Consider the following 15,719-nt stretch of genomic DNA (forward strand, 5'->3'; position numbering starts at 1 on the left):
CATATTTTACAGTTTCTAGGCAGCCTAATTCAAACGATTTCCCTCTCATAAATCATTGCTACAGACAATAGTCTCTATAGCATTGTTCAACTATACGTCGCATTCATTGTGGACTCCGACTACTGGCGTGTCTCAGTACAACCATCACATCACATCACATCACGAGCAACCAGCTGTCATGCTGAGATTGAAGCTTGCAGTATGCTAACCCGCTAGGCACCTGCCCTGTTACCGTGCAACTTTTATTTGACCTCCAACAAGATTCTACCAACTCGCGGACAGAGTATCACCGTTGCTACTGCTTATTCCTCCCGTCTGCTGTATCGAGAAATCTTCAACAGGGCTTTGTATATAGAGTTTAGTAAGACGTGACCCGGTAGCCATTGAACTCGAGCTGGCCGAGCCGGAAAGGACCTCGCCCACAAATAAGGCAACCGCGACCCTCTAGGTACCTAGGTCTCTCCACAACAATTCTCACCCACCTCCTACAAACTCTTCCTTTCCCCCTCGGATGGCTGAGTGAAGTCGCTCAACGCGTCTCAAATTCCTTCATCGCTGTGTCTGATCTCCATTTCATATTTGGCAGGGGGATGTCCGCCATTGACGGCCCGAACAAAAGCGTAGTGGGTGTGTTTTGCACGCGACGCTCCTTGGCGACTTAACGCCGCGGGGTGATCTCATCGGACGGCCATCCTCTCTATTTGGAACCTTCGGACATTACATTATATATACACTACTACGCAGCCTTGACGAGCGGCCGCTTCTCGATCGTCACCCACATGTCGCGCCAGTATCCGACGCCTCCCTTGACCACGAACTTGGCCTCCGGCTTTCCTTGCACCGGGTGCGGCTTATAGTGGCGGAAGAACTGGATTGGTTAGTCTTGACCCAGCATTGCGGAGCAGTGCTCATACCTGAAGTGGTCCCTTGAACAGCTCCATCATCGCAATATCCCTTCCGAGACATACTCTAGCTCCGTACCCGAACGTGAACAGGTACTTGTTCATGATCTTGGCTCGCTCGGCGTTCATCCATCGGTCCGGATTGAACTCCTCCGCGTCCTTGCCGAAGATCTCCTGGTCGCGGTGCATGATCCAGGGGTTTCCTGTGATTTCGGTTCCGGCTGGTGCAAATTTTCCAAACAGGTTCAATCCTGGCTCGGAGACATAGCGGGGGAAGATGTTCGGGGCAGGAGGGCACATTCGAAGGGTTTCTCTGACGCACGCGACAAAGAATGGGAGGTTCTCTTGGATCTCGGCATACTGGGGCATCTCGTCGTTGATCAATCCATTTCGAACAGCGGCGTCGACTTCCTCCATCATTCGCTCGTATACGCCCTGGTGGGTGAGCAGATAGTAGATCATGGCCTGGAAGACGGTTCCGGTGGTATCAGCTCCAGCCAGGAGGACAAGAAGAATCTCGGCTTTGATGTAGTCCATAGTCAACGGTTGGCCATCCTCGGTGCGGGCTTCCAGGAATGTCTGCAGCAGGTCGATGCGACCGACGTCGTTGGTTGATTCCAAGTCCTTCAGGCGTTGTTCGATGAGGCCATCGCGAAAGCGCATGAGAACACCAATACCAGAGTCATCCTCGGGCTTCGCGACGAGGTACTTCTTTAGGAAGGTCGTCTTGATCCAGCTGGTAAATGGGTGCAGTCGGGCAAGAAGACCAAACGCTGGCAGACCATCATGGAATCCCTGAATGAGACCGCCGACATCTTCGCCTTTTTCGACGAAACCGAAGGGCACGCCGAAACCGACCTCGCTGATGATGTCGTATGCCATGTATCTATACGGTCAGTATCGTCCAGGCACTAGGAGTGGGAACCTTACACTGCCCACCACGAGAAGTCGAAAACTTCGCCCGTACTGACGTATTTCTCGCCCAGCTTGCTACACCAGTCGCGAATGCGGACGTCAAGCAAAGGCTCCATGCGCTTGACGCTAGAGAAACTGTACTGCTTGGTCTCAGCTTGGGCCCTTTGCTCTAGCTCGGTTGTCTTACCGGTCCAGCGGCGTGCTTGCGGAAAGCAGCGTGCGTCTTGTGCGATCTCATGTTGAACAGCGACTCGGTCTCGCCGAACGAGCCGGTGATGTAGTGACCGGTCTTGTCGGCATTGCGGTGGTAGATTTCGGGAAGCTTCGTGGGATCGCTGACAAGGAGCAGGGTAGGGGTCACTCGAACGACGGGTCCTACAGCACAAAGACGGGGATTAGCAACAGGTGTTGTCGGAGAGGAGAGCAACTGGGCGCACCATATTTTTTGGTCAGATCATAGACAGTCGGCAGCTCCGTCTCGTTCAAGTTGTGCCATGCGATCCAGAGGCGCGTGACGGAACCCCAGAACGGGCCAGGGAAGACAGAAAGCGGGTGGAAGAAGCGGTAATAAACAATTTGATAGGTGAATTTCAGGGCGACATAAGCGACGCATCCTAGCACGACATTGGCCAGCGTCAGCTGCGCGAGAAACTGTTCTCCGAGTCCCATGATGCCTCGATATAGTGGTCAACCTCAAACGGCGAGATGAACCATGGGGGAAAAAGATGTATCAACTTTGCTCCCACAGCTGCAACTCGAGATTTGATATGCCCTGCCCGAACTGGCCACTCGCCTCCTTTCCCTTCACAATCTCCCTCTCCATCCGCAACGGCAGCTCCACGGAGCCACACTCCAATCATGATGGTCTCAATTAGCTACATGGGCCAAGACATTTGACAATTGCGCGAGCAAATGGTAAGCGAAGACAAGGTCCACTTGCGTCCATCCAGTGGTGATCGTCCTTGCGAGCCGTTGGCCGCGGAAGACGGGCCAGCCGGTGGCCGCGGCATAGTGGGCACTGTGGGACTTTTGTTTCGCATTGACAGCGGCCAGACCAAGTTCGAGTTGAAGAGACTCTTCCTTCGCGACCGGAGTGTTGCTAGGCTCAAGGTTAAGCTCGTCAGCAGTCTACCAAATACCGGTGCCCTGGTAACGACTAGCGACATCCTTGCACGTCAGAAAAGCTTCTTTTCTCGCCAGACAATATTGATACCTCCCGACGCTTTTAAGCATCTCACCACGTCCTTTGGCTGCAGCCTAATGCACTTCTCTTGGCCTCATCCAAAGTACTATGCATGTGGTCCTGTGGAGCTCTCCTCCCGAGGCACGCGCCTTGGTACTTTTGCCGGTGGGGGTCCTGTCAACACGCAGCTCCACTGCAGACCATGTCCTTTCCTGTCACGACTCGCGCGCTGACAGCTCGGTTACCTGACTTTCTGCCCCCCTGACGGCCAGATACAGCCTGGAGAGCTGCGGAGCACTGTCCCTCTGAAGTCAACTCCTCCGTTGAGGTCAGAGCTCTTACTCGATCAGGCAGCCCCAGTTGGAGATGCTCAATATTGACAGCCGATCATTAACATTTCTCGTTTCTGTTTCTAACAAGGTTTTGCTAAAGATTGACAGCCTCTCGACGTTGGATCTCACATGTGCATGCAGAAGACACTCGATATATGCAGCCAGTCAGTTTACAGCTCACGTCCGACATCGCTGCCCTGCCAATAACAGCCCCTAAGCCCTAGCGATGGGTTTTATTTCCGGGCAAACTCTGTGCCATTTTGCGACGTATCAATGCCGATCCCATCCACGTTGTGCTAGGCTTCAGGCCCCTTCATCTCGCCTCCAACCGGTTCGGCCACTCCCATCGGCAACCGCTGTTCCACCTCCAGATTGACAGAACTGATTCGTTATATTTTCCTCTTTGCTTAACGGTCACTGGTCGCTCCTTCCGATGTATCTCCATTTGGTGTGATCTGTGGCGGCCATTGTCTTGTCTAGTCTGGTCCTAGCACTCTGCGCTTCTCCACTGGACCTGATGCCCCAATCTCATCGTCGATTCAAGCCGGGCACCCCGGACAGAGGCCAGAACGGACAGGTTCAACGGCCAAGTGCCAAAGAGGCAAACATGATGAGACGGCTGTTGCAGGCTATGTGAAGTGCCCAGGCTGCTAGGGGTCTGGGTCGGTGACGCTCCTTTCCTCAAGGTTTCTTCACTCCCCGACTGTTCGCAAACTTTATACGTACCTTATTCCCAGCCTGGGCAGACTGTCGACCTATTCTTAGGGCGGGCTTGACTACTCTCGCTTGAAGAATTACTCTTTCGCCGGTGTCGCAAAGCCTGCCCAGCATTGTCACTCCTTTTATTGTTCTCCCATCATGGCCAGATCCCAAGGCCCAACGGTGACTGGTATTGCTGTGGCGTTCGCCGTAATCACCGTTTTTGTCCTCCTTTTGCGCCTCTTTGCTCGGCTTTACGTCCTGAAGAAATTTGGCGTCGATGACGGTCTTATCATCTTCGCATGCGTACGATACCCCCTCTCGACCCTAGACGAATCTCAACTTACCAAACCTGTTAGGGCTTCTCATGGGCCTTCTCCGCGGTGACTGTCGTTGGTGAGTTGCTTTATACAATAACCGGTGCCATGCTAATAGGCGCAGCTGTCAACCATGGCCTCGGTAAACACCGCGAGGATGTCGCGGACAGCGAGATGGTTACATATTCATTCGTATGTTTCCCTCAAGTCATCGATAACTCATACTAACCGAACAGAACGTCTGGCTAAGCTCCATGTTCTACCTCGCCTGCCTCGGCTTCGTCAAGACCTCCGTCTGCTGGTTCTACACCCGACTAGGAGACAAATTCCTCCGCCGCATGTCCTACATCATGTTCACCATCATCCTATGCCAGGCCACGGCGAATGTGCTTACAGCAGCCTTCCAATGCAGACCCGTCGCAAAGGCTTGGGACACTTCGATCCAAGGCACCTGCGTGAACATCAACGTCTTCTACCTCGCCAACGCGGCGCTCAACATCCTCACTGATCTCTTGACTTATACACTTCCGGTTCGCGTTATCTTCAAACTCCAGATGCCGCGCAAGCAGAAGATCGCCCTCATTTTCATCCTCTGTCTTGGACTCTTGTACATTTCCCTATCCCATCGTATATGGAAGAAGAAAACTAACAAATATCGCAGCGCGTGCGTCTCGTCTATCATTCGCATAACGTACATTCCCGCCATGCTCACCTCCCCGGACGCAACCTGGGCCATCAGCGGCGCGATGTACTGGTCCGCCATCGAAATCAACATCGGTATCCTCGCCGCCTCGATCCCTTCTTTCAAAGCCATCGCCTCGCGTTTCCTTCCCCGCCTTATCGGCGAGTATTCCTCCAACAAAGCATACAACTATCCCTACGGTGCCCGCTCGGGGTCAGGCTTCTCGAAAGTCCGCGACCCGTCTCGGAACCAGAGTGTCAATATGCATGCACTTCGCAGTCGGAATCATGATCATGACCATGCTGTTATGGGTACAGATATCCATAGCGCGATCGATCGGACAAGCGAGGAGAGGATCTTCGTGCCCGAGGGGAAGATTTATGCTCATACTGAGATTGAGGTGAGGCAGGATTAGAGTTGATCCTGCTTTACTGTCAGACTGCTTAGATACAGCAATCCTTCACAAAAATATCGCTCTTGCTGGGTATGCGCGGGTTAAATAAAGGGTTAGTTATTTCGGTTAAACTGGATACATGGGTCCATCGGTACATGGGCATGGCGTCGGATACCCTTCTTTGCTTTGGTTTCATCATCTCTTCAGTCGTTTCATCTCGGGTCTCTCATTTGCTTCATTTCTTTTGTTGTTTCGCGCTATAGACGAACACCTCGTCTCGTTCACTTGGAGCACAAGTATATATTTTAGACCATCATCATATAGATTGTCCATAATAAAGCCTTGATTCGCATTGTCGGTCGGGGCTCCCATATTTCACAGTTCCGGTTCATGAACTATTATATGGTACTTATAGTCGTGCTTCGTTCCGTTCTAACAAGATTATAGTGGTTCGTCGACGCCGACGCGGCATCTCGATGGTGCAGCGCACCCAAGCCCTTTCCAATGCGCAGTTCTTGGGCGTCTCAACACTCTGTAAGATAGAATTTGTGCTCGGGCACTTTAACCCTCAGCCAACATTATCAAGCGCCGTACGGGCCTTAGTCTGTCAACTGGTCCACGGTGTCGACAGTCCAGCAACGCCGAGTCGAGAAGTCGGGCGAGTCAAAAAGTTGAAAGGTCGGGAGGGAATAAATGCAGAACTTCAATTCGAAGGAGAAGGGTCGCTCTTAAATATTGCGCACAGGGGGCTCGAGCGCCTATGCCAACCACGGTATCCCTGTCAGGACCCTGGTCTGCTTGATTGGGTTTCTCCGGTGATGTCCCAAAGTCCGATGCAGGTGGGCGGGAAGTTCGAACTCCGGAGATGGAGTTGAAGATGAAGTGATAGGTGTGAGGAGGAGAGAACGGAGATGGAACCTGAAATGAAGTGAGACGCAACTAGAAGGGCTAGGTCGGGTACTTGAATTGAGAAGGTTGGCTGAAGCATCGAACGATTAGATACGAAGTGAGTACCTCGGACCGTGCGAGAACAGGTTATGCCTGGAGTGGAAAGGTAAGAGGAGTAAGGAATGGATTTTTGTTCTCGTGTTGTTAATGTACATTGCATCGTCTAGGATGATCATTATCATGAGTATCTCAGCGAACATGGTAAGCAGAACATAAACAGGAACGCTGGGTATGAACGTCGCTAAGAAAGATGGGCAGAAAAAGAAAATTCTGAATGCCGAACGCAAGGAACATCAACCAACGAAGCAAAGTCTATATATCCATCACCATCATCAACACATCATCCAGGGATCTCGTTAGCACGCATCCTTAGACGGCCTCCTCAGGTTTCAACTGCCCCTCCCTCCCAGCAACATTGGACGCCGTGCCCATCGCAAACGCATCCCCGCAAACCGGCCACCTCGCGCGCTCCTCCCAATACCGCGCATGATGTTTACTCTTCTTCATCATCCCCGACAAATCCAGCGGATCGACGAACGTCTCGAATTTCGAGCGCGAGTCCAGCCACCCAGGCCCCATGCGCTCCGTAACGCCATCGAAATCCAGATACCGCTTTTTGTCGCGCGGGAGGAATCGACCCGGGTGCAGGATGTTGATCCAGAAGGTGAAGAGGACCATTGGTGCAGCGTCGAAGGCGTACAGCAGCCATTCTTGTCGCTGGAAGTATGTGCATGTTGAGCTGCATGCGATGCCGGGGGGGTCGAGGGTGTAGAGGGCTTCGACGGCGCGGTAGATGCAGCGGCAGAGGACGATCGTTGAGGTTCCGTAGAGGGTGTAGAAGAGCGAGCGCAGATTACGTGGGAGCATGTTCGCGCGACTGCATTTCCGGTGCAGGGTTGCGATTATGGAGACCAGACCAATTTCCACGATGCATTGCAGGATCACGGAGACGGCGATCAGGGTTGCGCCGCTGCGGTACTTATCTGTTTCTGTGGCGCCGGTTGCGATGCGCGCGCCGCCGGCTGCGGTGAGGCCTTCGACGAGGGCGCCGATGTACACGAAGAAGAACACCGTGCGGTTGGGGTTCAGCCAGGCGAACATGGGGGTGTAGTGCGTTATGCGGCCGAGGATGTTGTAGGCTGAGGCGGAGAAGACGGGGGGTGCGGCGTAGATGAAGACCGTTGCGGCGATGTAGAGGTTTACATGCTCGGGGTTGTAGCTGGAGATCGTGCGCAGGATCCAGCCGGTTGTGTAGAGGAGGGAGCCCCAGAACATCCAGAAGGTGATTCTCCAGAAGCGATAGTGGCTGTGGATGTTAGTATGGCTATACTAGAGTAGGCAGGGATACTGACAAGTTCTGGTAGATGTGCGTTGCCAAGGATAAACTTAGCACACAGGCAAAGACAATCGGGAGCACATGGCTCGCCCTGTACTCGTAGATGCCTGTTTCAGGGTCCATTTTGGCCAGATTCAAGAGGATGTAAGCGTGTCTTGCCTGAGGAGCACTTGATTCTGGGGTCGAGACCTATTATATGCGCTGGTCGCATTCTCATCGTCATCTTCAGCCCTGCGTCTGTGCCATGCGGCGGCACATGGCGACAGAAGGAGTTAGAGGCAGCAGGGCCAAGCATCCAGGTCGGCGGAGTCATCGCTGGCGGCTCGCCCAAGGTGCTGACGGGGGCCGATCTGGCGCCCGATCGCACCAGGACGGTCGTGTTCGTCCGACATCAAGCAGGGCGCAGCTGGGAGAGGGCAAACGTGACTGAAACCAGATCCTTTCCTAATCGAGCGACATGTGCCGACTTTCAAGTGGCCTCACCACGGCGCTGGCACCGGGCATGTCCGCTTGGTGAGGGTGAGAGACATGGTGCCTGCAGATTGAGGCATCAACATTTTACTGCCTCAGTCACGTGAGCCGGCGCCAAATGGCTCCTCATTTGGACTAGTGGCTTAGTATAGATCGGCCAATAAGACAGCTTTCCTCTGTGAGGACGGAGTATATCTAGAATTTGTATGTAGACGTGTTGAATATAAGAGCAAAGAAACGCGCAGGAGAAGAATAGAGAGAAGCAGACAAGAGTCAGGATATCTGATACCATGGCTGACAACTCTCCTTCTCTCATTCCCTTCCTGGGTGCAATGACGGCCGCGCAAAAAGACGCGGTAAGTCCCGTTTCAAGCAGACAACAGCAGGTTCTAAGTCATATAGCAGTCATATTCCTCAGGTCAAGCTCCTGTAGCACCGTACGCCAACCTCCAGGACATGACTCAAGACCCCTATCCTCCTCAGTCGTACCATACCAGGACGCCCTCCCGGTCCATCCACATCGACTTGACCGGATGCGCACAAAAGGCCATCTCGATCACCGAGGGTGGACCAGGCGGTGCAGTGCTATACACCGCCGATCTGACGAGGCGGACTTCGCAGATGAAATTCTTCGCAGGGCAATCACGGACTGCGCTCGCGACGGCCAACGTCCAAGCTCCGAACTCAAGCATCAGTGTCAACATGCATGGACACAGTGTCACTATGCATATTACGACGAGGCTGCGCAAGGAGGCGAAGTACGGGTCTCCATCGCTGCAAAATGCACCCTTGACGTGGAAGAGCCGGAGCATGAAGGTGGTTGACTTTGAGCTCCGGGATGGGAACGCCATTACCCTGGCGCAGTTCAACCCCCATCCCTCGTGGTCACGGCGAAAGGCCGGCCGACTGGACCTTTTCGGCCCCAGCGTTAGCAGTGGGCGAGTGATGGAGGAGATTGTGGTCACGGCGGTGGCTTTGGTTCATTCGACGAACCTACAGCTGGAAGAAGCTGCGGGTGGGCCTGGGGCATCGTAGCCGGACTCACTGGGGGCAATGGGCACAGTGGCGATACGATTGTCTGCTGTTGAATGTGGTTCGGGATCGGCGGGATATGGGGCGTTGTGTTGGACATTGGTGCGCATTCTGTATAGCATAATTAAATCTCCTGGGGACTGATTGTGGTAGTACGAAACTAGACAGTTGTTAGCGAATTATGGTCCTTTCTGTGAAACACCAAATTTTCAAACGTGAAACCGCTCGCCAGTCTGGACATACCTGACGGTAGTCACGACAGCGATAAGCGAGGAAAAAGCAAGACTGGAGCAGGGCATCAGGGCAAACAGCCAGGATATAGATGCCCAGGTACAGCCGCATTGATTCAACCAGTGAGATGTCTCTGATGAGCTTATTCGTCAGAATGGCAAATGATATGGTCAGGCCTCCCAGTGAGAGGCTCTGATCAGCCGCTGCGCCTCGCCAAGCCCCCACTGGCGGCCCGTCATGGCGACAGTCGAGACCTCCATCTCACAGCCTCCTTTACCTTTCACCATCTTCATGATATCGGTTGAGACTCACGAAATAACCCATTCTTTATCACCATGCCAGGTGTACCGTCCGGAAGAGGTTGCAACAACTGCCGCAAGTCCAAGAAGAAGGTGGGTAGCGACGACCCCACAGCGGATGGCCCGACCCTCCCTAAGTGGATAAGAGTGTCTAGACTCTTCTTGATCATAGACCTTGAGCTAACACCCTCCAGTGCGATGAAGCGAAGCCTGCCTGCACGCGATGTGCACGCCGGGGCATTGAATGTGTCGGTGCTGGCGAGAAGCGCTACAAGTTCATGGAGGAAGGCCCCGCTATCGCCAGAAAGCGAGCTACGAAGAGCCAGACGAACCCGGTAGAGCGAAAGGATGTCATTCGTCGGGTTTCAGTCAATCCGACAAATAACGCTGCTCTCCTAGGTCAGCGTCTCATAGCAGCTGTCAAACCGCAGACAAGCCTGAAATATAATCTGGCTTGGTCGTTTGGTGGCTATCTAGCCCTCGTCCCTCGACGCTTGGGCATAAACGAGGCGCTGGACGCAGCCATCGACGCTCTAGTAACAGCACATCAGACCTTTTCGTCTCGCAAGGAAATCACTGTCACCTCGCTCACCAAGTATTCGCGAGCTTTGGGGGCGTTGACTAGGTGCATAGACAACCCTCGAACAGCCAGTACAACGGAGACTCTTTGTGCGGTAAATGTGATGTTACTTGTTCAGGTGACTGCCACGGAATGCTTCGTCTTACTTATCGCTGACCTCACCAGCATATCTTGGGCCCTGCCGACTGGAGATGGACTGGCCATGCCGAAGGAGCGGCGAAGATACTCAAGGCTCGAAGAAGTTTCGCTCCTCGAGATCCATTTGAGCAGATACTTATGATGTCTTTGCGAGGACCAGTGGTAGGCACATCTCCTGAGCTTAACCCATATCCAGACTAAGGTCATCAGTTGTTTGAAGGACTGTTCAATCCGCGCATCGAGTTGACACAAGAGGAATGGAAGGAGCTGGTGGTGAGCGAGCTAGACGCAAATACTCCTGAAGGCGACATGCTTCTGAACCTCTCGCAAGTCCGGGATATCTTGGGTCGAGTCAAGACCAATCCAGATGGTCTGGCTGGGTTGTTGATCCTGCAGGCTGAGATGAGAAGTCTGTACACCAAGACTCGGAAGATCTGCGACGTCTTCCGCACCGAACTCGACTTGATCGAGAATCCTGGCGAGAAAAGCCCAGCGAATCCGTACGGACTTCCTCCAACGTGGCTCCATGCCCTCACTCAACGATTCTACGGTCTTGCCATCACCATCGCCTTATACATGCACTACGCGCTTGTCGTCATGCGAGCAATAGACCCCGAGACAGCGGCGGACGCCAACCACCTCGCCTTTGAGCTGATCAGCATCGCCGAGAATGCGATTCAATATCGACCGTTTGGCGCGGGGTATGTCACTGTGGGGCTGATTGCAGCAATGATGACGGTCCAGAACCCGTCCTTGCTCACCCTGCTACAGTCCTGGTTTGACGACTACCGCAGTGACTTCAACCTGCCGGACTTGACGAAGTTGGGGGAGAGAGAGAACTTCGACCTCTTGGATCCCTTTGGCTGTCGTGAGTGGCCGGAGGTGGCGGAGACCGAGGAGCATGCCTTGTACGACCCCTTGCTGCTGGAAGCGCCGACGGCCCCTGAATATGAGATACCCCTGGTTCGTTGAGGTTCTGTACGACGTTATGATGGAATGATAGCGAGTTTGGCCAGTAAATATACATTAAAGAAACTTCCAGCTTGTTCTTGCCTGAGTGCAGGTGCAGAATGCCAAGTCATGTGACAGACCGGATGGAGCCAATGATGCGACGATGCGCTGAACCGTGGAACTCGCCTCTTCCCAGTTAACACTCGCCCTCGTTCTCATGTCATCTTCCCACTGCCATCCTCTGCTCTTCGTGGCTTTTTCTCCTTCCTTTGTCCACATCCAACTCGGATAACACGATCTACCCCCATCAATCATGGCAGAACCCTCACTGAGCTCGTCGCACAATGGCTCGTCCCAGCGGGACCAGGCTATTCTCTCGCAGCACCTCGATCCCCAATTCACCGCTTCTCTCCACGAGGAAGCCATCCTTCCCGACAACGGCGATGGCGCTGCTTCGAACTCGACCGATCCCTCTGAGCCTCAATCCTCGCTTCGTCTTCAAGGAGGAGACATGCACCGCGACCTCTACCGCCTCGACGCCAAAACGAAGCGAGCACGCATGGACAAACGAGCCGCGACCTTCTCCGCAATACCCTGCGAACACGATCTCGTCGAGGAAGGCGGAGCGACTCTCGAACCAGGTGCCTTTCGTCGAAACTTTATTCGTCATCAGCAGGGTTACGACCACCCCGTCCTTCATCGTTCGTTCCTCGAATACCTAGATATGTACGGCAATTTCGCGGGCGAGGATCTGGAGGAATCGGAGGACGAGACCGAACAAGAGGAGGAGGACACAGAGGAGGCAGGGGAGCGGAGACCGTTGCTTGGGGGCCGCAAGCATAAGCGCTCGCGGTCCAACCGGCCGGGTGATGCCTCAAACACGAAGACCTTCTTCACTCTGCTCAAGGCGTTTATTGGCACCGGAATTATTTTCTTGCCAAAAGCGTTCCGCAACGGAGGTATTTTGTTTTCGTCGCTCACCCTGGTGACGGTCTCCTTGATTTCGACGCTATGCTTTCATCTGTTGCTAGAATGTCGGCGGCGTTATGGTGGAGGCTATGGCGATCTTGGCGAGCAGATTGCCGGGCCCAGGATTCGATCGCTGATCTTGGCTTCGGTAGCCATTTCTCAGATCGGATTTGTCTGTGCCTGCCTCATCTTCACGGCTGAAAACCTGCGAGCGTTCTTCTTGGCCGTGGTGCCTGAGACGATCCAGTCGCTGTCGACCCTCCGCTTGATCCTAATCCAGCTGGTTGTGCTCACTCCCTTGACCATGATTCGGAATATCTCCAAGCTGGGGCCGATCGCCCTGATTGCTGATGCCTTTATTCTCTTCGGTCTTGGGTACATATACTGCTACGACATTGCCAGTCTGGCAAGCCGGGGCATGGCACCGAATGTGGACTTGTTCAACTCTGACACCTTTACCCTGACTATCGGATCGTGCATCTTCACGTTTGAGGGCATTGGCTTGATTCTTCCTATCCAGTCTTCCATGAAGAAGCCTCAATGCTTTGATCGATTGCTCTACACCGTCATGTTCATCATCACCGTTCTCTTCACCGGCGTCGGAGCGCTCTCGTATGCCACTTTTGGTGCGGAGACGAAAACTGAAATCATCAGCAACCTTCCTCAGAACAGCCGACTGGTTAATACGGTTCAATTCCTTTATTCCATCGCAATTCTGGTGGGAACTCCGATTCAACTGTTCCCGCCAGTTCGCATTATCGAAGGGAACCTGTTCGGATCGGCGTCCGGCAAGCGGGATCCCGGAATCAAGTGGAAGAAGAATTCCTTCCGAACAGTAGCCGTCCTGGCATGTGGCGTAATCGCAGCCCTCGGAGCAGGCGATCTAGACAAGTTCGTCTCGCTCATTGGATCCTTTGCATGCGTGCCGCTTGTGTACATCTACCCGGCGTACCTGCATTGGAAGGGTGTCGCCGACTCTGCATGGGCTAAGCGCGGTGATGTAGCCATGATGGTCTTGGGATTCATCTTCATGGTTTACACCACCGCAGCGACGGTCTCCAGCTGGGTGGCCGACTCATGATGACAAGGCTTGGTAGACGCAAAGTAACATCGGAGAATAACGAACCATAACGAACCATTAGGATAGCTACGCACAAAAAGCAATTTTGAACATGACTGCACTGAGACACCCTACTTATAGACAGCGATTCGTCACGTTACTCAGCCCTCGTCCTATCGGCCTTAGATTTAGGGAGTCGACGCGTTCTAGACGCCGAGTCGTGAGCCGTGCCACGCTGACGCCTTATGCATCTCGACCCCCGAGTACCCAGTACCACCGTACCATAGCCCCGAACCCAATGCAACACCGCCGTCAGCCCTAGCCTGCGCGACACGAACTATTAATATACCAGCGCGCTGCGATTCGTTCGCGATCTGCAGGGTGAACTTGAGGCTGCGCCTTTTGGCCGATCCCGTCCCGATTCGAGCGAAGGATGATTTGCGTTTCAGCTGCTTATGCTGCGGTGGTATAAAGATACTTTACCTGTAGTATTCTACTTCTCCTGTGGCATCATCATAGCGGCTTGTTTTTTTGTTAATTGTTCACGATGTTGTATACGCCTTTTCTTGTGGCGGCGTCGGCATCCGTTGTGTTTGTTTTAGTTGAGAGCTCTGCGACAGCGTCTAGCACGAATGAGACATCGACAATATCGGGTACATGCTACAACCTTGATGGATCTGAGGCATCAGATTACATCCCCTGCGGGACCGGTGAGACTGTCAACTGCTGCCACCACGATGATATCTGTATGTCCAATGGGCTCTGCCAACAACAAGGGGATCGAGGATCGGTTCTATCGCGAGGAAGCTGTACGGATGAAGAGTGGGGCGAAGGGTGTTATGCGCCTTGTTGTACGTTGTTTTCATATCTCCAGCTCCCCTGTCAATCGTACGGATGGCTGATTGCTAACGACTGTCTCTTTAGCGGGGTATAATCGCAACACCACCGTGACTATCGTGAACGCTGGCCATGAAGACAAGTCGGAATACTGCTGTGGCTCTGTACGGATACAAGGTGACGACGACGATGAGGTATCTTGCGAGTTCGGCGACCCGTTCACGATACCCGCTGGAACAGCGATTCCAAACGCCGCGGGACTATCATCAACCTCACCAACTTCAACTTCACCCTCAACACCACACTCCGATACCGAGGGTAATGGCAAAGACGAAGACGAAGTCGACCCGGAAGCCGAAGAGGAAGAAGAAGGCGAAGACACCTCCCATTCATCCTCCCACGACGAAAAACAAACCCCCTCACGAATAACAACTCCCCTCGTCATAGCCCTGGGCCTCGGAATCCCGCTGGGTCTAGCAACAATCTGCTTCGTCCTCTGGGCAATCTGGGAGAGACGCCGGCGACAGCTACGAGATACCGAAGCACGAACCCTTGGACCGAACGCCGGCGATATGAGCGCCGCTCGCGCTATGGGACTGGGTCTCCATCATCGCTATGGGCCGATACCGAGCTATAGTGATCGCGGGACGCCGAATCAGAGTGGGTTTTTTGTGCCGCAGGTTGTACCGGTGCCCCAGACTCAGACTCAGGGAGCGGGTGTGGTTTCGCCGCCGCCGACGCAGGTGCAGTGGGTGGAGGTTCAATGGCAGATTCCTGACTCGGAGGTTCGGAGGGGAAGTACGGCGGCGCAGACGCAGACGCCGACGCAGCCGGTGGTACAAACTGAGACTGAGGCTGAGACTGAGACGGAGCCGGAGGTGGAAGGGGCTACGCCAAACTCCCGACAAGACCGAGCGTGAAGTTCCGTTGACGTACAGAGTAGTGGCTGGAACCTGTGCGGTGGTAGCTGTCCATACATTTATGGGGCGCTCTTTGGATTCTGTATAGTGTCTTGTTTCGTTTGTGGTGTTGTCTTATTGTTTTGTTGAGGGATTGCATAGCATAACATAGCATTGCGAGCAGCTCATTGCACAGTGTATTGCTTTTGTTCTTTTTGCATTATCTAATTGAAATATCCTACCTTATGTCCACACTCTGTTGTAAAATGTGCATCTACATCCTGATACCCGTTAGAAAATCCCACTCTCATCATATAGGCGTCCTGGTCTTATCCTTGCTATGCAGCATAAGCCCTCGGCGCATATGCAACTGGTTACTTGGTCTCAGCTTACCTGGCCTCGGCGATGCCGATTGGCTCAGATTGTGTCAGAAAGGGAATGGTTGATAGTCTGGTTAGGTCTTCTAGGGCATGACATCTAGCCTTCGACTGTTCTTCTAGGGTAAAAGAGCTGTCCGCCACGAGACGGGAGACATGAAGTAGAC

At 53.5% G+C, this 15,719-nt stretch overlaps 7 protein-coding genes across 7 annotated transcripts; 5 read left to right on the forward strand and 2 right to left on the reverse strand.

Annotated features, from left to right (window-relative positions):
• Positions 1-90: 90 nt before the first annotated feature.
• Positions 91-2,982, reverse strand: BDW74DRAFT_162297 (cytochrome P450). Its single transcript, XM_073725925.1, has 5 exons — positions 2,255-2,982; positions 2,005-2,192; positions 1,833-1,957; positions 915-1,788; positions 91-868 (listed from the first exon to the last, which is right to left on the reverse strand). The coding sequence occupies exons 1-5, from the start codon at positions 2,484-2,486 to the stop codon at positions 737-739; spliced, it is 1,551 nt and encodes a 516-aa protein (XP_073578948.1). The 5' UTR covers positions 2,487-2,982; the 3' UTR covers positions 91-736.
• Positions 2,983-4,037: 1,055 nt separating this feature from the next.
• Positions 4,038-5,836, forward strand: BDW74DRAFT_162298 (uncharacterized protein). The gene is made up of 5 exons (XM_073725926.1): positions 4,038-4,337; positions 4,391-4,427; positions 4,473-4,540; positions 4,585-4,955; positions 5,010-5,836. The coding sequence occupies exons 1-5, from the start codon at positions 4,191-4,193 to the stop codon at positions 5,443-5,445; spliced, it is 1,059 nt and encodes a 352-aa protein (XP_073578949.1). The 5' UTR covers positions 4,038-4,190; the 3' UTR covers positions 5,446-5,836.
• A 643-nt stretch (positions 5,837-6,479) lies between these two features.
• Positions 6,480-8,319, reverse strand: BDW74DRAFT_162299 (uncharacterized protein). Its single transcript, XM_073725927.1, has 2 exons — positions 7,725-8,319; positions 6,480-7,678 (listed from the first exon to the last, which is right to left on the reverse strand). Exons 1-2 carry the CDS (start codon positions 7,829-7,831, stop codon positions 6,742-6,744), a joined length of 1,044 nt encoding a protein of 347 aa, XP_073578950.1. The 5' UTR covers positions 7,832-8,319; the 3' UTR covers positions 6,480-6,741.
• Positions 8,320-8,469: 150 nt separating this feature from the next.
• On the forward strand, positions 8,470-9,214 carry BDW74DRAFT_182979 (uncharacterized protein; the record flags this gene model as incomplete). Its single annotated transcript, XM_073730388.1, has 2 exons — positions 8,470-8,535; positions 8,582-9,214. The coding sequence occupies 2 exons, from the start codon at positions 8,470-8,472 to the stop codon at positions 9,212-9,214; spliced, it is 699 nt and encodes a 232-aa protein (XP_073578951.1).
• A 282-nt stretch (positions 9,215-9,496) lies between these two features.
• On the forward strand, positions 9,497-11,577 carry BDW74DRAFT_103165 (Zn(II)2Cys6 transcription factor domain-containing protein). Its single transcript, XM_073721553.1, has 4 exons — positions 9,497-9,834; positions 9,936-10,439; positions 10,487-10,621; positions 10,670-11,577. Exons 1-4 carry the CDS (start codon positions 9,778-9,780, stop codon positions 11,429-11,431), a joined length of 1,458 nt encoding a protein of 485 aa, XP_073578952.1. The 5' UTR covers positions 9,497-9,777; the 3' UTR covers positions 11,432-11,577.
• BDW74DRAFT_103166 (putative amino acid transporter) lies at positions 11,578-13,881 on the forward strand. Its single transcript, XM_073721554.1, has one exon. The coding sequence runs from the start codon at positions 11,724-11,726 to the stop codon at positions 13,458-13,460; it is 1,737 nt and encodes a 578-aa protein (XP_073578953.1). The 5' UTR covers positions 11,578-11,723; the 3' UTR covers positions 13,461-13,881.
• BDW74DRAFT_103181 (uncharacterized protein) lies at positions 13,724-15,456 on the forward strand. Its single transcript, XM_073721555.1, has 2 exons — positions 13,724-14,290; positions 14,364-15,456. The coding sequence occupies exons 1-2, from the start codon at positions 13,987-13,989 to the stop codon at positions 15,194-15,196; spliced, it is 1,137 nt and encodes a 378-aa protein (XP_073578954.1). The 5' UTR covers positions 13,724-13,986; the 3' UTR covers positions 15,197-15,456.
• The last annotated feature ends 263 nt before the right edge of the window (positions 15,457-15,719 follow it).

This window comes from Aspergillus multicolor (assembly GCF_047715735.1).
Source record: "Aspergillus multicolor strain CBS 133.54 unplaced genomic scaffold BDW74scaffold_40, whole genome shotgun sequence".
NCBI classification, from domain to species: Eukaryota; Fungi; Ascomycota; class Eurotiomycetes; order Eurotiales; family Aspergillaceae; genus Aspergillus; species Aspergillus multicolor.